This window comes from Lissotriton helveticus, chromosome 3_1 (genome assembly GCF_964261635.1).
Source record: "Lissotriton helveticus chromosome 3_1, aLisHel1.1, whole genome shotgun sequence".
NCBI classification, from domain to species: domain Eukaryota; kingdom Metazoa; phylum Chordata; class Amphibia; order Caudata; family Salamandridae; genus Lissotriton; species Lissotriton helveticus.
This window is the reverse complement of record NC_136061.1, coordinates 803,441,485-803,464,949: the sequence shown is the minus strand read 5'-3', so window position 1 is coordinate 803,464,949 and position 23,465 is coordinate 803,441,485. Positions and strand designations below refer to the sequence as shown.

Here is a 23,465-nt window from a genome sequence, read left to right as displayed (position 1 = left end):
CTTTAAGGGCAGGCCTTAGACAAGTTTACAGAGCTACTCATGTGGGTGGCATAACCAGTGCTGCAGGCCTACTAGTAGCTTTTGATTTTACAGGACTTGGGCACACACAGTGCACTTTACTAGAGACTTACCAGTAAATCAGATATCCTAATCATGAATAGCCAATCATAATCACAATTTGCACCTGGAGCACTGGCACTTTAGCCCTGATCAGCAGTGGAAAAGTGCTCAGAATAAACCAGCAAAAACAAGGTCCAGCATTACAGTAAGAAATACAGGAGGTAGAGGCAAAAAGACAGGGAAAAACACACCTAGGATGCCTGGTCTAACACTATCACATCAGATTCATTTAAAGGAATAAAGCTCTCTAGGCCAGACATTTGTCTGCTATGTCCATATATGAACCTCGCTGTGGTGGTGAGAAGGTTAACTTGCCGGCAGCAAATTATCACATGTTGAAATGTTCTGAGTCTGACTCCAAATTGATAAAAAATGTTGTAGATCCAGAAGCACCAATCATTGAGCCGGAAGTCCACTTGCATAAGATGTATCCTAGCAATTCTTCATGATTGTCACAGAGACGGCAAAGTTCCCTTGCTGTGTCCCATTGCACAAAACTATTGTAAATGTGCCCCGTATATGTACAGTGATATTATTTGTGGAGCAGAAGCACGAATGGCAAACTAGAATGAACATGAACCATGACCAAGCACTGGTGTAAAATTCTCATTACAATGAAAAGACACCAAGCTAGGCAATGACCTCACTTGTCAATTCCAGCACAGGACATAACACAAACTTCTAAATTATATTGGGGACTGAGGCTCAGCTCTTGTGTACCAACTAGTACTCTCCTACTACAGTCTATCAATGTAAGTATATGCCTTTTCCCTCAACCAAACACAATAGCTCTGGTCCTTATTATAAATTGGCTAGGGTGGTATTAGGTTAATCAAGTCTTTCATAATGGCAATAGATCTTAAGCATACTGGAACAAAGTGTCTTCACTCCCCTATTTTAAGAATTCATCTAAGAGAAATGTGCTGCAATAATTGGCGGCAAGTCTTTAAACATATAACTGAACATGAAAACGATACAAAATTAAGCACCAACAAACCTGCAAACATATAGTAAATGGTCATGTCCTAATTCAGTCACATCTAGGGGGATATTTACAACAAAATGTCGTAGCACGCCAAAACTGGTAACGCCGCTATGACATTTTACAAATGCAGGGATGCACTGTATTTACAAAAATACCTTACCCCCTGTGTTTGCCCTAGTTTTTACATTAATAAATCTGCCTAGCGCCAGCTCATGCCCCCTTGCGCCATGTTGCAAGGGTGCCTACGCTGCAGGTGCAATTGTTCATGTGCAGGAAGGGACACCTTCCTGCACATAAACAATCTTGATATTACTAATTTCCCCTCGTATTGCCAGTCTAAGACAGGCATTTTCCTGGTCACAATACATGCGGTGCTCCCGCACACCCGACTAGAATGTGACCGCCACCATGGCAGTTGGATCTTGCATTTTAACATTGCTGCGGGTGCTGCTGAAAGCATCACCCGCCGCAATGTTAAAATAGCATGTTGTGCATTTCACTGCACTATGTGGCAGGCACCACACATTGCCAGCCACTTGGTGCAGTGAAATGGTACCCACCCCAGTGCACCCACACCACCACCAGCCTTTCAATGACGGTTGAACCTCCAACGAAAGGCTGGCTGGAGACCGCTCCGAAATTTGGCGGACAATACCTGCTAGGCACCGCCACCATTTTACAGATGCAGGCAATTGGTCCGATTGCTTGTAGCGGTTCTGTGCAAGACGGTCTTTGCGTCCACCACGGTCCAAGAGCGATTTCCCTCGCCATGGTAATGTGGCGGGGAAAAAATCGTGGTCAGATGGCGGAATGACTGCCATCGTATGCCTGGCGTTGGTGGTCCTTCGGCAATCGTAATCAGCCCCTTAGTTTTTGGCACTGCCCCAACCTTGTAAATATAGGTCAGCATCAAAAAGCAATGGGTGTTGCGGTGGAATGCCCACTGCAACATCCATTGCATGCCATTTTTATGCTAGGTGAAGCATGAAAAGGGGCCTTATTTAGAAGGCGGTGTTAAGCCACATTAAGTGACTTAACCCTGGAGAAGGGGATATCGCCATCAGAACTTCACAAAATGTGACGTTCTGGTGGTGATATCAACCTCTAAATATGCCCCCTAAGTGTTTTATCTGTGCAAACCCTTTTATGACACCTGCAGAATTAATGTTGTTTTTCTTTCCTCTGTACGAAGAGTGGTAATTGAGGTATTATCAATTTTTAACATAGTTTCATGCGTCATAGGGATATTATTAAGCATTATTGTATTTACTCAGTGGTTACTGCACTCTTTCTCCAAGCCATTTCTTGTTTTATTCCATATACTAAATTATGTGAACAATGTTTTGCCCACAACATGTTCGAATTTAATTAGTTATCACAAGTTTAATAGTTTTTGATGTATTTTCTGTTTAGGATTGCAGATTTAACCATGCTCCATATTCCATGGTGTTCAGTATTCTTTGCTGCCTGGGCATTATAATGTGTCTCATCACATCGATAGCAGTCGAATGGACAGGTCTGAGGGTCGCCAAGAAACTGCATTATAGTCTTCTGAACAAAATAATTCTTGCTCCAATGAGGTACTTTATTATTTCAAAGAAGAGTGAATGTGTCAAGTAGTAAAGATATTATTGCGAATGCATACATTTCTGATGAGAGGCAAACGTTTCAAGACTAGTTATGAAGAAGAAAGTGTTATATAAACATAATAATCTGTAGTTGTCTGTTGTCAACTATGGGTGTAATTTTTCAAACTGTGATTTCCAGTGCTGTTTCTAATGTTTCAATATATTAATGTAGGGCCTGTCTTAAAACATCAAGAACAAAACATATTTACAGTGCATGGCATATTAATGTATATGACTGTGATGCAGCTGGTTACATCTTTAAACGATGATTTAACTACCAACTTGTACTTGAAAATAATTTTTTATTTGTGCTCAACATTGTCATAAAATGTCATGAACAATAATTCACGCTGCAACATTTTCTGCATAAAGTGAAGTATGTTGATTTATAATAACCTAAGCAACTACTATTCTATAACACACATCTGGCATTGTATATGATCTAGTAGACTTGGGTAAGGGCTGGTTTCATGGTTGATGCAGAAAGATATGTCTTATAATGGAAAAAAGGCCTGCTGCCTTCAGTACCTATGCAAAATCCAGGTTGAGAATAGGTTCAAAGGAGGTTAGTACATGAAAACAGAAGAATAATTCAGTATCTCAGAAGGCAAACGTAAGAAACTAGGCTTTTGTTTGATTGGATTGTGAGCGGGGGTTAAGTAGGAACCACAAACCTTGTCTGGGTGAGGCACAAGCTGACCCTAAATTTACCTGTGCTTAACCCTCTTGTAGCTTGGCACAGAGCAGTCAGGCTTAACTGAGGCAATGTGTAAATTATTTGTGTAACACTTCAAACAGTAATAGAGTGGGATCACCACACAAAAAGGGTCCCACCCCAAGTTAGACAAATAGATCTGAATTCAGTAAATAAAACAAGACCAAAATGACACAACTCTAATCTGTAGAACATTAGATATGTAGTTTTAAATGTTTTAGTGAAAATAGCACCAAAGAGCACAAAGCGCAAGCTGTGGATAGTAGCTTAAGTCCTGGTTTGTGGAGCGTTGCGAGAATCCACGTTGATGATGCATCACGCAGTCGAAGTGAAGCGTAGGTTCCGAGATGCTGTCAGGCTGTGATGCAAGTTCCTGCCTTGTCCTTAAGGATCCTTTCTATGAGGGTTGAGGATGCGTTGTGCAGTTAGGGCGTGGCGTCTGTTCTGAGGAGCTACGAGGCTGTGATGCGGAGTCCTTTGTCTTCATCGAGGCTACCGTTGATGAGGGATGCGAGGGCCTGCGCTTAGAATGCATCATGCAGAGGCAGTTCCACAGAGGATGTGGGTTTTGACGATGATGCAGGCCTTTGCGACATGTCTAATCCATGCAGCAGTGGCAATATGTCGGTTGTGCTGTGCAGTGCAACAGAGGAGATGCATCGGTTTCGCTGGACCCACAGAGAGTAGAGTACTTTAAGCCCACTTCTAAGGGTCCAGGACCTGGGTGGCACCATTTGGCAGGGCAGATTCACAGATGGCAGAATCCAGGTGCAAGGTTGTTGGAAGCCTGCTGTGTCCCTGGGGCTTCGGATTCAGATCAGAAGGCCAGCCAACCAGCCCCTAGAGTCACTCTGGGGTTCTGGGTTCAAAAGGTGCTGGTCTGGTCCTTCTAACCTAGGCAGGAGGTCAGAAGGTCAGTACAGCAGGGCATCAGACTTCTGAGCAGCAGTGTAGCAGGGTTACAGTGCTTTCAGCAGCACAGCAGTAATTCTTCCCGGCAGACTATCCACAGGTCAGGAGTGTATTGAAGAGTTGGTGTCTCAGGTCCAGTATTTAAAACCCAGTTGCGCCTTTGAAGTGGGAAGAAGCGTCTAGAGGCAGGCCTTTGAAGTGTGCAGGCGCCATGCCTTCCTGGCTCTGGCTCCAGACTAACTACAGTGGGGATGCAGCCCTTTGTGTGGCGGAAGGATATAGCCTATTCAAGTCTAAGTAGGGGTTTGCCAAGCTCCATCCAACAATCGTGCAAGTGATGGCCCATCCAGACAGACTTAAGCTCCCCATTATTTGTGGCTGTCTACGAGGAATACACAAAGACCAGCTGTCAACTAAACCCAATCATGTGACCCCGAGACACGCTTCAGGAACCAAATGCCCAAGACAGCTTTCTAAAAGTGGCATTTACAACATTATAATTTAAAATATGACTTTACCATAAGTTAGGATTTTCTTTACAATTCCAAAGACACCTAACATGACTGGTTACCTTTTTCCATTTGGAAATGAAAGCATATTAAATGTAATGATGTAACTCTAATGTTCTCCTATAGACGAGGTAGGCCTCGCAGTAGTGAAAACCAAATTTAAGAGTTTTTCACTACTAAGATACGTAAAATTTTAAAGTGCATGTCCTACTTTTTAAATATGCTGCACCCTGCCCTCTGGGCTGTCCAGGGCCTAGCTTAGCTGTGACTTACATGTATTAAAAATTAAGATTTGGGCCAGGCAAAATGTTTATTTTACGAGGTCGAACATGCAGTTTAAAACTTCACACACAGGCTGCAATGGCAGGCCAAAGCCCTGTTTAAAGTACTCCTTAAATGGCTGTCACAATCTGTGCTGCAGGCCCACTAGCAGCATTTAATTTACAGGCTCTGGGCATAGGTAGTGGCACCTTACTTGGGACTTACAAGTAACTTAAATATACCATTAGGAAATAGTTAATTTCTACCATGCACCACATGCACTTTAGTACTGGCTAGCAGTGGTAAAGTGTGAAGATTCATAGAAGCCAAAGAAACGGGTCAGCAAAACAGGAGGTCTGAAGGCAAAAAGTTAAATGAAGACCCCGCAGAAATTGCAAAGTTCAATAGCAAAAAAAACAGGACTTCAAAAAATCCAGAGAGACCAAGCAGCAATAAAAACCGAAAAAGCAAACAAAAGTGAATGGAAAAATTAAGGTTGGACCGAATCTCAGGAGCAAGTAAAAAGCAGGGTAGAAGCAACACTGACACACATCCGGTCAAATCAACTACCTCTTTTTATAGTCAAGTTTTGACTAAAAACCTGGAAAAGAAAGAGATTAAACAGGAGGAAATTTACCTCAACAGCACTTGGGAAATCACTACGAATATCATTGTCAGATTGGACAGAATCACCAAGGACGTTTGGTCTGGCTTACAGTTTTATTCGGTTGCGATTCATTGAGCTCTATAAGTAAATTTCAAAGTGGCATCTCCAACACAGAGAGCTCCAAGGAACACCAATTGGAAACTTTGGCAATGCCCGCAGCAGGTGGCAGATACTGGAGTAGTGGACTTGGAGAATGCCTATGACTGCAGATAGATGCATGGCAAAAAAGAGAAAGACCGTCTTCCCATGGTGGGTAGGTTTTAAAAGCTCATCTTTCCCCTTTTTACTCAAATTGACTAATAGAGAATAACAAAAGAGATCCTAGATGTGTGACACTTGGATTGTGTAGTGCCACACATTTCTAGGAATCAGTATAGACTAGAATCCCAGTTAACTAGTTTGATCTTCTTGCCTTTCACACAATTCTGGAACTTTCTGACCCAGGAGAAGAAGGAAGACCTGGCAGGCTTTGCATTTTGACTTATTGCACTTTTAGGATAGTGATTTCCATTCAGGTGGTGTCTAATGGCACTTCCTTTTCGGGACCCGGACCTATCTTTCATCATTAGACTGAGATCCAGAGGAAGAGAAAGGCAGAAAGGAGAGAAAGAAGTAGACCAACACAGAAAGGCATGCAGTGACAAATAGAGAAGGAAAGGGTGGAGTGAGGTAAAGAGACAGGAAGCGTAGGGTGACAAAAGAAATAAGCATGCACCTTAGAAAAAGGTATCAGACTTATATATTTGAAATTTAAGAACTGCTGCCAATGATTGGTCTGTCTGTTAAGTGTGATATGTAGCTGTCTAGTTTTTTGATGATGTGGACTCTTTTGCCACATCTAGGTGCAGTTGAAAGTCTATGATTACATGTTGTCTATCAGGTAGTTTTAAAGTTGCACTTGTTGCATACTTTTTTCATTTTTGGAGCAAGGCAATACCCTCAGTGACGTGTTGATGCGTGGTTCTGTTGCAGGCCTAAATGGACTTGAGAGGAAGGTTTGGTGTGTGCCCCATGTCTTCATGTCTTCAGAAAGTTTCAACGGTTAATTAGATGCACAATGTTTGGTCTGGTTGGAGAGCAACATATTGCTATATGTATGGTGTTTTATGTGTAGTGTGTAGAGTAATGCTATGAATGCCTCTTTTGGCATTGACCTCTAGATTCATATTGTGTCTTGTACCTTAGGAATGTGTAGTCAAGGCATTCAGCTTGTGTTCTTGCTGCTGAAAAGTAATGTATAGCTACGATTGTTGGTGCTGTTTGGTTCCATGGCAGTGTGATGATGATGCATTGAATGTGTTATGTTTTTGTATTTACCAAAGTGGAGGACAGTGCAGATTGTTCACAGGCCTCCCAATATTCAAACGCCCCCAACTATATTTGTGCTTCATACATTGGGGATCTGGGATAAGAGTAAACAGGGTAACCAGTGTTAGTCATGGACAATAACATTGCTCCAATAGTTCGGATACGCAAGTCAGGACACACCACTTCCTGTTCGTGTTGCCATGACCAGAGTAAACGTCAGTGTGAATGTTCCCCAGCCTCCCAACACCCTAATACCCCCCAAACAGTTTGTGCTGCTGACAGAGAAAAAACTGAATTCAGGTCAGGAAACTAAACAAGGTGTGCTCCAGTTTAGCCATGCAGCTGATAGTTTGCTATGCAGATACATAAAACAATGTTTAATTCATATAACATAACAGATCCCAAGGGAAGGAGGCAGATGAGTGAAGTAGTAGACAGGGAAGAACCCATCAAATACGAACTGTACCAAACATGGACTCATAGGCAGTGCTGAATTGTATAGTCCCAGAAGTGAAGGGTCATCACACACAGTGAAGGATGACCTTCTTGGATTCAGAAATCAGCAGTTAATGAAGCAGAGGTTGCAAAATGGTTGTGGGCCTTTTGAATCGAGCAAAACTCCAACCATGCATAAGACAGAGAGGGCAATGGGCAAACTGTCGTTATCACTGTCCTGGTGACTATCACTTCCAGCCTCCAAAAACTGGCAAGCAGGGACTCTAAACTCCCTGTGTTGAAGGTGGAGAAGTGCGCTTCACCTTTCTGCAAACCCTGAGGTCACAAGGAGTCCACAGTAATTCCTGATTGTTGTGACGTTTGTCGTTTTCAAGCTTTCGAGATGTTGAGGAATCTGTTAGCATTGAGCAGTGTTTGAAATGGCCTTTACAGTGTGTCGGTAACATGAGTGTGGTGTTAATTTAGAGCATTCTGCATGGACACCATATTTGATATAGGGACAGCTTCCACTTTGTTAATGAGGGCATGAGAAGAACGCAGCAGTCCAGCTGGTAGAGGTGTCTTCTGCGTGTTCCCTCGAGTCTCTCCAATGCTCTTCAAATCATGACAGTTTGTATTCATTGCAGCTCCTCTTTCTCAAAGGAACAGGAGTTGCAATGCCAAACAATGGTATTTGTGAATGTGAATGCAGGGATGGAGGTCTTCTGTCTCTCATAGGTCACCATCCATGCAGCCCTAGCTCTGTTGGTAGATTTCACAAGCACAATTATACCCCAGAAATATTAAAGCTGCTGAATTCTGTGAATTCTTTTGAATTGTGTTTTACCTATACTATTGTTAGCTCTCTAGCTCTTTTGTTTGTGGCCAAATCAAAGATCTGACCAGTCTTGATTTTGACCGTGTTCTGAGCCTCTAGTTCTGGTCTATGGATGAATACATTCCAATGTCTCTTGTTAGACCTGTAAGCCTTTGGGTGGTCCCTCCTATTATTTATTTATTTTGCCCCTTTTTGCCTCCTAGTATTTTTCATTTTTTTATGTCCACTGAGAATTTTTGGTGTTGTCCTAGGGGGTGGGTGCTACTTTATCCCCGTAATGTTATTGAGGCCTAGGTGTACCTTATAAAGATGGAAATATAGCCACACCAAATAGTGGCTAGTAACTGCCATAACTGATTACCTCAGGGGATGGACCCATAGGACAACATAGGAAGACTCCAGAACCTTCCAGCTGGTTCTGGAAGCCTGAGGACAGCCTATATAAGGGTCAGAACCCGGGCGGCCATTTTACAGGTGTCCAGAGTGAGTGTGGGGCAGGACTGGTGAGGAGTAAGGCGACTTGGTGAGGAGGAACACGCACTGTGAGGGGAGAGATCGACCTGTGGGCTGGCTGCCCTTCTGTACTGATATGACCCCTTACCTGTCGACCAAACCCTGCCTCTGTGGTAACTTCACTTGTTCCAAAATATATTCTCCTTCTTAACTCTGAATGCCCAGTAAGGAGTAAGGAGTGCGGAGAAGCTAAACCTGAAGTGGTAACGACCTCAGCGAGCTACTCGATTCTTCCCTGTCACTACCGGAGGAGAACTAGCTGGCGGAGCTGTGAGGTCAGCCCCCTGCTGGTGCGCTGTGTGAGGACCAAGCCTTGATCATCAGAAGCAAAGCTTACCGCACGGAGGCCCCGATCCGCTATCTGGCATTCCTTCTGTGGAGGTGTAGCCCCCCCTCGTCCTTCCTCGGGCTGTGGATTCCTGTCACCGAGGTGAGAGAGCGAGGAACAGCCAGGGCAGCCGAAGAGCTCCAGAGGCAAGGCTCCGGTGACGTCGGAGGAGGCGGGAAGACGCCGGAAGAGGCCGGGCAAAGGCGGAGCTCACCGTGGGTGGAGTCGGCGTGAGGGAGCTTGCGGAAGTCAGCCGAACGCCGCTGCGAGCAGCGCGGTGAAGAACGCCTGTTCCCCCATCAGGAGGAAAGAGGAAAGCGGGATAGACCAGACAACAGCGGAGACGGCCTTTGATCAAGGGCAAAGAACGGGCGGTGACCGGGTCTCGAAAACTGCACAACATTGCAAAGTAAGCCGGGAAGGTGGGGGGGGGCGGCAGGAACAAACGTGACTGGACCATAATCGCTGGCAAGCCGGAGAACTAGGCAGTGCTAAACAGTTAAGTTGTACAACGCCATTTACAGTTTCAAAAGTGAAGCTGGGGTTGACAGAAACCAGAACATAGACTTTACCAGCAATATTCCCAAAGGACTGGACCGGCTCCTTCCAGTGTTTATTTAAGCAAGAGTGTCTATTGTGGAAAGGGACATATCAGACCGTTGTTCACCCCACAGCTATTGGAGAAAAAGGACAATAGGGCTGAGGCAGGGATCAAGAAAGACAGAACGTAGAGAAAAATACCAGAGGGGAACCCTCAGGGCAGGGCTGTGCGCTTGTGAGATACAGGGCCTTCTCTACAAGAGAGGAGTATATGTATGACAAAAGTAAATGTTTGTATAACCTGCCTGTTCTCTTTCAATCATACAGCTGATTGAGTCATACTTCATGTGTGCCAGTGGGGAATGGTTTGCCGACTTGTTGTGACGTCTAGCAAATTGTTGTCCCTGAGTTCCCTTGGGTAAAGTACCTGTCAGCCTTCACTTTTGAAACCGTAAATGTGGTTGTACAACTTAACTGAACCGTGAAATTAATATCAAAAAGTAAGGTATAAGAACATTTACTAAAAAGCTTTTCACTGTATAAAACAATTATAAGAATGTAAATTGTAACCTCACAAATGTAAAAAAGAAAGTAGATAGAGTGAAATTGATTGTACTGAATTTTGAACCTGCTAAGAGAAAGAGAAAGAGAGAAAACTTTTATAAAGCAACCCGTATTTTTCTAAACTGGTGTGGCGTCTTTTCCTTTTAGTGGTGGAGCGCTGGGTTACTGTGAGTGAGAATTATAAGCACAACACATTTGCCTTGGAGTGTAGCTGTCCCTTCTCTGTGCTAAGCTTCCCTATGTAGACTGGTAACCCCAGGTCTAACATAATTGGTGATCAGGTGAATTGGTGGGATCGGAGCTGTGCTTATATCCACTTAGTAGTAACGCAGTGCGTACCACAGGCCTACACCTGTAGTTTTCTCCAAGCGGACTGCCTAATTAAAAATTTTGTTTTTTCAAATTTCAAATTCAAATTTACTCCTGGTGGTGGGTGGAGGTAGCCCTTACTAAACGTCCTTCCTTCTGACTTCCAAGTGGTTGTTTGAGTCCCTACTGACAAGATGGAATTTGATTTGGAGGAGTTGGAGACCTACACTGCGGCCCAACTCAGGGAATTTTGTCAAAGCAAGGGAGTGTTTTTCAAGCGTGGTGCTAATAAGGGGGAACTCCAGACCAGCTTGAGAGCGTGGGTGGCAGCTCACCCAGATGGAAAGGAGGAGGAGGAGGCCGACCGGGACACTGTCATTGGGGTAGATGTATTGTACCGACCTGAGGGGGAGAACCTACTGACAGGTCCTAGAACACTCTCAAGGAAGGGCAGCAGTGTCTCTGTGAGGAGCTTAACTGAAGCTGAGCTAACGGACCGGAGAGAGGAAAGACAGTTAAAGTGGGAGTTAGCGAGATTGGAGAAGGAGAGGGAGGAGAAGAGGTTAGCCCATGAACTGTGTCTCAGGGAGCTAGATCTAAAGGCCCTACAAATAGGGACTCCTAGTACTCCTAATGGTGGCAGCGAATCCAATGACTTGACCAGGGAACCCAGACCCTAAGGACGTAGTCGCCAGCTACAGCGCAGGGGATGACATTGCAAAGTGGCTGGCTGCCTATGAGGTCTCCTTAAGAGCCCATGGGATACTGGAGAAACACTGGGGGGGGTGGCTTGTATAAATACATGCCTCCTGCAGGAAGGGATACACTTTTGGCCCTAGAGTAGGGAGAGCAGACCCACTACCCCACCATGAAAGTGGCGCTAATAAAAAAAATTGGGCTAACTCCAGAAAAATACTGACAGAAATTTAGGAGCAGCCATAAACTAAGCACACAGAATTGAGTGGATTTTCTGGACTACGCAAAGAAGGCACTAGAGGGCTGGGTACAAGGCAGCGAGGTGGGGGATTATGAGGGGTTGTATGATCTTATCCTCAAGGAGCACCTACTCGAGAAATGTTTTCCTGAGCTGCGACAACACCTGGTGGACAGCAAGCTGACCAGCCCCCGGAAGCTTGCTGAGGAGGCGGACATCTGGGCTAGTACCCGGGTGTCCTCAAAGGGGACTGGAGGGGATTCCCAAAGGACCGGACAGGGCGCCCCCCAGAAGAAAGAGGGGGGAGATAAAAAGAGGGAGTTCTCAAAAGGTCCCCAAAACAATTTCCAGGGAAAAGGAACAGAATACATTCCCAAGGCTAACCCGCCAAGAAACCCTCACCCTGACCATAGTCAGCAGCCAAGGGTTGTCCGCTGCTATGAGTGTGGTGGGATTGGGCACTATAAAGGTGATGTCAAGTGCCCAAAGAGACCACCCCCTCCCACTGGAGGAAAAGCCCTGGGAGTAGCTAATGTAGTGCTCGGGGAGGAGTTGCCCTTAGATAAGGGGGGGAGTGGACGGGTGTCACCTTAGTGTCCCTGGGAGATCGGGAGATGGTTCCTAAGATCCAGGTGCCCCCAAATACTACCAAGTATGGGCAGTGGGTCACCATCAATGGACAAAGAGGGGAAGCTCTGAGAGACACAGGAGCCAGTATGACTATGGTAAGGAGTCAACTGGTGTCTCCAGAGCAGGTGATTCCACATGTACTCCACCCCGCCGCGATGGCTGACGGCAGAATGGACCACTACCCAGTGGCCGAGGTTCCATTTGAGTGGGAAGGGGTTGCAGGTCTACTTCGAGTTGCCGTAAGCCCTGCCATGCCAGTTGATTGTCTGTTGGGAAAAGATATGGAGCACAATGCTTGGAAGGAGGTGGAATACCGGACTCATTCTGAGATGCTGGGTACACCTGCCTGGGCCTGTGCCAGCACAAGGTCCGTGACTACCCGGAGGGGGAGTTCGCTTGGGCTAGAGCCTCGAACAAAGGCCCAGCCAGCTGCCAGAAAGGGAAAGATTCGGGGACAGGAGAAGCCTGCCTCGGCATCCACGCCCCATGAGACAGATAGGCCACCTGCGGTGGTGGACCAGTAGTCCGCGGAGGGGGATGTTGTCTCCCTGGAGAACCTACCTGTCCCTGCCGGGTGGCATGTGGAAGGAGGGCCTACCAGGGAGGAGTTTTGTAAGGGCCAGAAGGAGTGCCCTACCCTTGAGGGACTGAGGCGACAGGCCGAAGCCCAGGCAGCAGGGAACGTTACAGGGAATTACCATATTTACTGGGAGGATGGACTCCTCTACAGTGAACCTAAGGCACCCGTGCACGGTTCATCACGGGCCTTGGTTGTCCCTCAACGTTACCGAGCCTTTCTTTTAGAATTGGCTCATGAGATACCCTTGGCAGGACACTTAGGACAGGACAAGACCTTTGCCCGGCTTGTCCCCCACTTTTATTGGCCTCAGATGAGGGTGGCATCCGACACGTACTGTCGGACATGTGTGTCTTGCCAAGCCAGTGGGAAAACAGGGATGAAGCTGAAAGCTCCCCTGGAACCACTTCCTGTCGTTAGCACCCCCTTCGAAAGGGTGGGCATCGACATTGTGGGGCCATTGGATCCACCAACTTCAGCTGGTCACAGGTTCATCCTGGTTCTGGTGGATCACGCCACGCGATACCCAGAGGCAATTCCTCTGAGGATCATTACTGCACCTGCAGTGGCGAGGGCCCTGATGGGGATCTTTACCCGAGTGGGTTTCCCCAAAGAAGTTGTGTCCGACAGGGGGACCAACTTCATCTCAGCTTACATGCGGGCTATGTGGAAGGAGTGTGGGGTTACCTACTGGTTCAACACTCCTTACCACCCACAGACCAATGGTCTGGTGGAGAGGTTCAACAAGACCTTGAAAGGCATGATAAGAAGTCTGCCTGAGAGCCTGCGGAGGAAATGGGACGTCCTCCTACCCTGCCTGTTGTTTTCCTACAGGGAAGTGCCACAGAAGGGAGTGGGCTTCAGCCCCTTCGAACTTCTCTATGGGCACCCTGTGCGCGGACCTCTCAGCCTGGTGAAAGACGGATGGGAAAAGACTCCCAGGAAGCTTCCCCAGGATGTGGTGAGCTATATGCTGGCCTTCCGAAGCCAAATGGCTAAGTTGTGGAAGCAAGCTTCTGACAACTTGGAAGCCAGCCAAGCAGTGATGAAGGAGTGGTATGACCACAATGCTCACCCGGTGGAATTGGAGCCTGGCCAGAAAGTGTGGGTGATGGAACCTGGAGAGCTAAGTGCCCTCCAGGATCGCTGGACAGGCCCCTTTGAGGTGATGGAGAAAAAGGGTAAGGCCACTTACTTGGTGGACCTTAAGACCTCTCGACAGCCCCTATGGGTGCTTCATGCCAATCGTCTCAAACCACACCATGAGAGGCCCGAGGTCATCTTAATGATGGTGACTGATGGAGCAGAGGAAGCGGAAAGCGAGCCTCTCCCTGATCTCTTTTCGTCTCAGGAAAAGGATGGGTCAGTGGAGGGAGTGATTCTCTCACCATCCCTGACTCCTGAACAGCAGAGGGACTGCCGCCAGGTCCTGGAGCAATATTCCTTGCTGTTCTCCCTTGTCCCGGGAAGGACCCACCTGTGTACCCATGACGTGGACACAGGAGACAGCCCATTTGTGAAGTCTAAGATCTACCGGCTGTCAGACAAGGTGAAGGCAAGCATCCACAGTGAAGTCACTAAGATGCTGGAACTAGGAGTAATTGAACCTTCTAGTAGCGCCTGGTCCAGTCCGGTGGTTCTGGTACCAAAAGCTGCCCCACCGGGCACCACTCCAGAACTAAGTTTCCGTGTGGATTACCGGGGACTGAATTCAGTGACCAAAACTGATGCTCATCCGATCCCGAGGGCGGATGAACTCATTGACCGGCTGGGGGCTGCCCAATACTTGAGTACCTTTGACCTCACTTCAGGGTACTGGCAGATCTCCCTTACAGATGGAGCAAAGGAAAGGTCAGCCTTCTCCACACCTGAGGGCCACTACCAGTTCTGTGTAATGCCCTTTGGGCTTAAGAACGCTCCTGCCACTTTTCAGCGGCTGGTGAACGAAGTCCTCTCTGGAATGGAGGCGTTCTCTGCTGCTTATCTGGATGACATTGCTGTCTTCAGTAGCAGTTGGGAGGATCATTTGTGTCACCTACAAGCTGTTCTCCGGGCCCTGAAACAAGCTGGCTTGACAATCAAGGCCAGTAAATGTCAGATCGGGCAGGGGTCGGTTGTGTACCTAGGCCACTTGGTGGGCAGGGGAACGGTGCAGCCCCTCCAGGTGAAGATCAAGGCTATCATGGCCTGGGAGCCCCCCAAGACCCAGACCGAGGTCCGAGCTTTTCTGGGCCTCACGGGATACTACCGTCGCTTTGTCAAGGGGTATGGCACCATTGTGGCACCCCTAACTGAGCTTACATCCAAGAAGCAACCCCGACGGGTAGTCTGGACAGAGGCTTGTCAGCAAGCCTTTGAAAAGTTGAAACAAGTAATGTGTGTAGCTCCAGTTCTAAGGGCCCCGGATTTTTCCAAAGAATTCATTGTCCAGACAGACGCATCAGAGCATGGCATTGGGGCAGTGTTATCGCAACTCAATGAAGAGGGTATGGATCAACCTGTTGTCTTCCTGTCCAGGAGACTACTTCCCCAGGAACAGAAGTGGAGTGCAATTGAGCGGGAAGCCTTTGCGGTGGTATGGGCTCTGAAGAAGTTGCAGCCATACCTGTTTGGCTCGCACTTCCTGGTTCAGACCGACCACCGTGGAGAGGTGTGGCTCACTGGTTAGAGGCCGCAGACCTGTAAGCAGAGAAGGGCCCGGGACCAGGGTTCAATTCCCGACGCGGCAGGGTCTTGGACCAGGGTCAACGGACTCGATAATTCTCGCCTCAGTGCCTACTCTAACCAGGGAACACACTCGGTAACTCTGGGCATTAAGCTTGCCTCATTTCTACAATGGCCCCCCACAGACGCCAGGGATGCCTGGTTTCAGCCTGGAGATACCCAGAAAGGGACCATCTCACAGGGAAAACCAGGACGGGTTCCCCAGCGGTCTACAGCGCCAGGACACTCAGGTAGAGTAACAGTCAATCAATCAATCAATCATAGACATTTATAGAGCGCTCTACTTACCCGGAGGGTCTCAAGGCGCTAGGGGGAGGGGGGTGCTGCTACTGCCCGAACAGCCAGGTCTTGAGCTTCTTCCTGAAGGCGAGGTGGTCTTGGGTCAGGCGCAGGTCGGTCGGGAGGGAGTTCCAGGTCTTGGCGGCCAGGTAGGAGAAGGACCTTCCTCCTGTTGTCGTTCTTCGGATGCGCTTTACAAGTATCCAACATTTACCGACCCCTTCGTTGGCTGATGTAAATGAAGGGAGAAAAGCCCAAGTTGTTGAGATGGTCTATCTCCCTACAGGGAATGGACTTCCGGGTGGAACATCGGCCTGGAGTGGACCACGCCAATGCAGACAGTCTCTCTAGGTATTTCCGCCTTAGTGATGAGAGCTCTCAAGGGGTCGGGTAGCTCTCCCCACTTTCAGCTGGGGGGACGCGTGTTAGACCTGTAAGCCTTTGAGGTGGTCCCTCCTATTATTTATTTATTTTGCCCCTTTTTGCCTCCTAGTATTTTTCATTTTTTTATGTCCACTAAGAATTTTTGGTGTTGTCCTAGGGGGTGGGTGCTACTTTATCCCCGTAATGTTATTGAGGCCTAGGTGTACCTTATAAAGATGGAAATTTAGCCACACAAAATGGTGGCTAGTAACTGCCATAACTGATTACCTCAGGGGATGGACCCATAGGACAACATAGGAAGACTCCAGAACCTTCCAGCTGGTTCTGGAAGCCTGAGGACAGCCTATATAAGGGTCAGAACCCGGGCGGCCATTTTAGAGGTGTCCAGAGTGAGTGTGGGGTGGGACTGGTGAGGAGTAAGGCGACTTGGTGAGGAGGAACACGCACTGTGAGGGGAGAGATCGACCTGTGGGCTGGCTGCCCTTCTGTACTGATGTGACCCCTTACCTGTCGACCAAACTCTGCCTCCGTGGTAACTTCACTTGCTCCAAAATATATTCTCCTTCTTAACTCTGAATGCCCAGTAAGGACTAAGGAGTGCGGAGAAGCTAAACCTGAAGTGGTAACGACCTCAGTGAGTTACTCGATTCTTCCCTGTCACTACCGGAGGAGAACTAGCTGGCGGAGCTGTGAGGTCAGCCCCCTGCTGGCGCGCTGTGTGAGGACCAAGCCTTGATCACCAGAAGCAAAGCTTACCGCGCGGAGGCCCCGATCCGCTATCTGGCATTCCTTCTGTGGAGGTGTAGCCCCCCCTCGTCCTTCCTCGGGCTGTGGATTCCTGTCACCGAGGTGAGAGAGCGAGGAACAGCCAGGGCAGCCGAAGAGCTCCAGAGGCAAGGCTCCGGTGACGTCGGAGGAGGCGTGAAGAAGCCGGAAGAGGCCAGGCGAAGGCGGAGCTCACCGTGGGTGGAGTCGGCGTGAGGGAGCTTGTGGAAGTCGGCCGAACGCCGCTGCGAGCAGCGCGGTGAAGAATGCCTGTTCCCCCGTCAGGAGAAAAGAGGAAAGCAGGATAGACCAGACAACAGCGGAGACGGCCTTTGATCAAGGGCAAAGAACGGGCGTTGACCGGGTCTCGAAAACAGCAGAACATTGCAAAGTAAGCCGGGAAGGTGGGGGGGCGGCAGGAACAAACGTGACTGGCCCATAATCGCTGGCAAGCCGGAGAACTAGGCAGTGCTAAACAGGCTGGGGTTGATAGAAAACAGAACATAGACTTTACCAGCAATATTCCCAAAGGACTGGACCGGCTCGTTCCAGTGTTTATTTAAGCAAGAGTGTCTATTGTGGAAAGGGACATATTAGACCGTTGTTCACCCCACAGCTATTGGAAAAAAAAGGGCAATAGGGCTGAGGCAGGGGTCAAGAAAGACAGAACGTAGAGAAAAATACCAGAGGGGAACCCTCAGAGCAGGGCTGTGCGCTTGTGAGATACAGGGCCTTCTCTACAAGAGAGGAGTATATGTATGACAAAAGTAAATGTTTGTATAACCTGCCTGTTCTCTTTCAATCATACAGCTGATTGAGTCATACTTCATGTGTGCCAGTGGGGAAAGGTTTGCCGACTTGTTGTGACGTCTAGCAAATTGTTGTCCCTGAGTTCCCTTGGGTAAAGTACCTGCAAGCCTTCACTTTTGAAACCGTAAATGTGGTTGTACAACTTAACTGAACCGTGAAATTAATATAAAAAAGTAAGGTATAAGAACATTTACTAAAAAGCTTTCTACTGTATAAAACAATTATAAGAATGTAAATTGTAACCTCAAAAATGTAAAAAAAGAAAGTAGATAGAGTGAAATTGATTGTACTGAATTTTGAACCTGCTAAGAGAAAGAGAAACTGAGAAAACTTTTATAAAGCAAACCGTATTTTTCTAAACTGGTGTGGCGTTTTTTCCTTTTAGTGGTGGAGCGCTGGGTTACTATGAGTGAGATTTATAAGCACAAAACATTTGCCTTGGAGTGTATCTGTCCCTGCTCTGTGCTAAGCTACCTTATGTAGACTGGTAACCCCAGGTCTAACATCTCTCAAATAATTTGAACTGCTTCACTCACAAGCACTGAGTTTTTTGTACTGCTTTTATAATGAATAGGGGAGAGGAGTTGGCCTAATGGCTAGGGCGGTTGACCTCAAATCTGGGGAACCGGGTTTGAGTCTCGGCAATGACGCTGAACATCCTGTGATTCTGGGCAAATCACTTAATCTCCCTATGTCATAAAAAAATGAATGTGTCCTCATGTAACGCAACTGGTGCTATGTAAAGTGCTCTGATACCCGATACCGGGTCAAGTTCGCACTATATAAAACTTTGTAAATAAATAATAATTTCTTATCTTTCATAAGAAACTTTGCGAGGCACATTGGTTTAAAAAAAAAAAAACATACTTTTAAGTCAGCAAATTGATGTGTCTTTTTGAAAAATTAGGGCTGGCGAACAGAGAAGTACAATTTATTAGATGAAAGATTGCAACAAGATAATTTATTTATTTATTTATTTATTTTCCTGTGAGTTTTGTATCGTACAAAAATGTAAGTGGGCATCCCTACTTAGCATTTTCCAGGCAAGTTCAGGAAAAGGTGTCAGTGCATGAAGACTTCCAAAGAAGTGCACTCGCGTTGACTGGGTCAAGTAGCATAAAGCTACTAAGCTCGTTCTTAGATGCTCCTTCTCTCTCCATTGAATCTCCTCTCCTTTAAGTTCAAAGAAAGTTTATTGGAAAAAAGTAAAATAACAATATGTAAGCGATAATTACATAATGAATAAAAAAGAACATACAGTACAGCAATAATTAAGCAAATATAAAATGGAAAGTAACATACAATATATATAGATGAAACATGTCAACTCGAGGGAAGTCATGGGGCTTTAGGTACTTCTTGCTGGAAGGGAGTTTGAGAGAGAGAACGACCAGCACTGGCATCTATGAATAACGTAACTGGGTCCCAGAGGTCTCTTCGTTTTTATGCTAAATGGAGTGGGTACACAAAAGTGGTATCTAGACGGTGATTGTAGCAGATCGCATACCACCACGCCTGATAAGATAACTTGGTAAAGTCTTTCCAATTGGTAGTTATTTGTTGGAAAGCAACTGCTAATACCAAGTCTATTATATTAGTGTTAAAGTCGCAATCCGCCCAAATGTGAGAAACACTGCCTAAAAAGATATGAGTGAATGAGAAGGGATGTGTGGAAGAGAAAATAGAATTAATTTGAGACCACACTCTAGTCCAAAACTGATGTGTGAGGGTGCATGTAAAAAGCAAGTGAAATTGGTCTGCCCGTGGTGAGGAGCAGGTCCAGCATTTATTCGAGGTGTCAGAGTGCCTGGCGCTAAGGGTGAGCGGCGACAAGAGGAGTCGATTGTACACGAAGAAAAGTGTCTGGGTAGTGTTTGCGGCTCTAGAAGATTTGCATAGCTTAAGCCAAAGCTTGTTCCAAAGTTCCACAGTCCATGAAACTGCTAGGTCTTCCTCCCAAGCAGCCTCTGTCTTGGTTTTGATTCTTGGAGCAGATTTTAGGAGTTTATAAATCTTGGAAGCGCTGCTATTGTGTAGTAATAAGGGTCGTAAAGCAGTCACATGCGTAAGTTCAGGAAAAGGAGCAGAGGAGGAAGTAATGAAATTAGTTTGAGTTAGTTGAAGTGTCCGCACTAATTTAAGATATTGAGACCGAAAGCTAGATGGAAGATGGAAAGAGGCAACGGCCTGTAGGAAGGAAAGAACCTGATCCTGAGTTTGATTGTAAAGTTAGTGTACCCAAATAATGCCTCGTTGTCTCCAGGATTTCCAAAAAATTGGCTTATTATTTATTAAAATGGAAGTATTTTGCCAGATAGGATGATCAAAAAATGAAAGCAAAGGTGGGGTGGAAGAAGCTTAGAAGTGTACTTGAGGATAGGGGTCGATATGGATTGTGGTTTACGGGAAAAAGAAATATTCCTGAAAGGAGAATGGAGAGATATATGAGTGTTCAAGAGTAGTCCAGAGGGGGTAATTCGCGGAGGGTTTGGATAACCATCTTGACTCTTGGTTTAGTAAGAAAGACCGATGGAATAAGAAAAAATCGGGAAAATTAACCCCCCCCTTCTGTTTTAGGTCTAATTAATCTTGAAATGGACATCTGTGATTTCTTGTGGCCCAATAAAAAAGCAGACAAGATAGAATTAATTTTCTTAAAATATTTTAAAGGAATGGCTAATGGAATGTTAGATATTGTGTAGAGAACTATAGGTGAGAGCATCATTTTAATAGTGTCCAATCTGCCCCACCAAGATAAATATAAAGGATGCCATTTCGTAGTCAGGGTAGTTAATCGTTGTACGCAATCATCCATGCAACGAGCTACCGTACTTGAAAGAGAGGGTGTCAAGTGAAGTGAAGACCAAGATATTTGACGGAATTGGGATTCCATGTAAAACCCGAAGTCGCAAAATCCGCTTTAAATGTATATTTGGTAAGAGGCAGAATTTCAGACTTGTCCTTATTCAATTTGTACCCCGAGACATATGCAAAAGAGTTAACCTCATCCAAGAAAGCAGGAAGGGACGATTGGGGTTGAGATAAGAAACATAGAACATCATCAGCATAAGCTGCCATTTTGACCTTAGTTTTTTGAAAGTTAAAGCCATGAATGTTGTCATTTTGGCGGAGCCTTAACAAAAATGGTTCTAAAGCGAGATAAAGAGAAAGGGCAAAAGTGGGCATCCTTGTCGTACTCCTCTACCAAGAGAGAAATATGGGGAAATACCACCATTCGCCGAAACCGCTGCTCTAGGGTGGGAATACAAATTAGAAATCAAAGCAGAGATTTTTGGGCCGAAACCAAACCAATCTAATGTACCAAAAAGATAGGGCCATTCAACTCTATCGAACGCTTTCTCTGTGTCGAGAGCTATGGCTGCCAGAGGTTGAGAGGAGGGTGAGGTCTTGGAAAGGATATCAAAGAACAAATGAGTGTTGTCCGTAAGCAGCCTACCCTTAACGAAACCAGATTGTTCTTAACCCAATAGGTCAGGCAACAGGGATTCCAAGCGGAGAGCTAAAGCTTTAGAGAAAATTTTGTAGTCAATATTGACCAAAGAGATGGGCCGATATTCTTGCAGAATTGCGGATCCTTGCCCTCATTGGGAATAAGGCAAATAAGAGCATCTGAAAAAGAACCTGAAGAGGTGCCTGATTGTAGAAAGGTAGACAGAAGCATATGTAATTTAGGGAGAAGTAAATGGGAGAAGTGGGTAAAAAAGTCTACCGAGAATCCGTCCGGCCCAGGGGCCTTGTCTTTTTTAAGAGTCTTCAATGCAACTAAAAGTTCCTTCTGCGTTAGATCAGTTTCCAATGATGAAAGATCAGGACGGTCATCGGGAGAACGTTCGATTTTGGAGAGAAATTGAGATATGCAAGTGTCGGAAGAAAGAGTTTCAGACGAGTATAGTGATTCGTAAAAGTGAAGGAATTCATTGAGAATCTCATTATCATTGCGTTTCAGTGAGCGATCCTGGCCATAAATAGAATCTATATTAAGTTTATTTTGTTTAACCTTTAGATAATTAGCCAACAACTTCCCAGCTTTGTTCTGGCCACCATAAAATTTAGAACTAGAACGTAACAGGAAATTGGAGGCATTATTTGTAGTTTCTTTATTAAACTGAAATTTAGTTTGAATGAGTTCAGATAAGGATTCGCGCGACTTAGATGAATACTAGGAATGATCTAGGCTTTTTTTTATTTTAGATAATAGGTCAGTAGAAATTGGCTGCACCTTTTTCCGCTTGCGAGAAACATATCTGAGAATAAAGTCCCTAGCTGATGCTTTGAATGCATCCCAGACAACAGAGAAAGAAACAGCTTCTGTTCGATTGAAAAGAAAGTATTCCTGCAAGAAAGAGGTAAAAGAGGTCGTAAAAACCAAATCTAGAAGCAAAGAATTATTAAAGCGCCATTTACGCGTAAGTGTGGGTTTTTGCAGTACATATGTACATTAGGGCAAGGTACTGAAAAACATGTCAGAGTACACACAACTGAACATGTTAAATGAGGTCAGGATATAAAACAGCTAGTGGAAGGGCAAGACTCTGCACCACGCTAGATCCATACCAGAAATGAAAAGTAACTGTTGCTTATGTAGAAGAGTTTATATAGGAGCTGGCTTTCAACTTCTGGATGCTAGGACTCACTGAGGGGCAGATTTTCAAGCCCATTGCGTGACTTTTGCGTCGCTTTTAATATGGGGAAAGTGACGCAAAAGTGGCGCTAGGGCTTGTAAATCTGCCTCTGAGAGTTGCTCTAATTAGTAAATATTTAAACAAGTTCCAAAAGATGGAGGTAAATCATTGCCTCATTTTCTGTTTTTTTTTATTTTTTTTTAACTATTTTTTATTTGCATCAAAAGTACACAAAAACAAAAAGACCAAGTAAAAAATATACAAAAATCACATTTAGGCATTACATTAATCACAGACGAAAATACGGTCATGTAAAAAGAAAAGAAAAAGAAAAAAAGAAAAAAAAAAAAATATGCCAGTAGTTAAGACATAAATGTTCCCCAGATTTTGTCCATTTTTTGTTTAGCCCGAAGGCCCTTTGAGTTGGCAAGAGTGGTCTCCATAGCATAAATTTCTTTAACAAAGCTCCACCATTCCATAACAGTTCGCGTATTTTTCTGAATCCAAGCTCTGGCAATTATAAATCTTGCACACGAAATTAAAATGTTCAACAAATCATTAAATGTATTTTGACCCACACATGTACCAATCAGTACAACAGTTGAAGAAAGAGAGATTGATTGATTAAGTCTATCCGAGACCACCTTAAGTATACCATTCCAATAATCTTTAAGCATAGGACAAAATAGAAACATATGAGTGATATCAGCCCCGTTTAGATCGCATTTAGGGCATTTTGTATGTTCGCTAAAATTATTGTTCCTTGCCCATTTAAGAATTCTCTCTGGGGTATGATACAATTGGCATATAGTTTTAAACATTTGCAATTTAAGACTAGAAGAGTGAACTGACATATCTAAGCTCTTAAAAGATAAAGTAATTAAATCGGGTGGTACATTTGCGGTTAGCCTTGTATTCCATTTCTCGGTTAATTTTATAATATCGCTAGTATTAAAGTCCGAGAATAGTTTATATCCTATACTAATCAAAGCTTGGTCTGATTCTCTGTACATACAATTCCAAAAGTCCGAATCTATAACCAGATTAAATTCTAATTTTTTCACTAAATAATCCTTAATTTGATAGT

At 45.4% G+C, this 23,465-nt stretch overlaps 1 protein-coding gene across 3 annotated transcripts in view; it reads left to right on the top strand.

Annotated features, from left to right (window-relative positions):
* The window catches only part of ABCC8 (ATP binding cassette subfamily C member 8), a 1,340,683-nt gene that overhangs the window by 1,027,094 nt on the left and 290,124 nt on the right, over window positions 1-23,465 (top strand). For all 3 annotated transcript variants that reach the window (XM_078681060.1, XM_078681061.1, XM_078681059.1), the window contains one exon: window positions 2,519-2,685. In XM_078681060.1, the coding sequence (XP_078537186.1) occupies window positions 2,519-2,685 (167 nt within the window). The remainder of the gene's footprint in view (window positions 1-2,518; window positions 2,686-23,465) is intronic.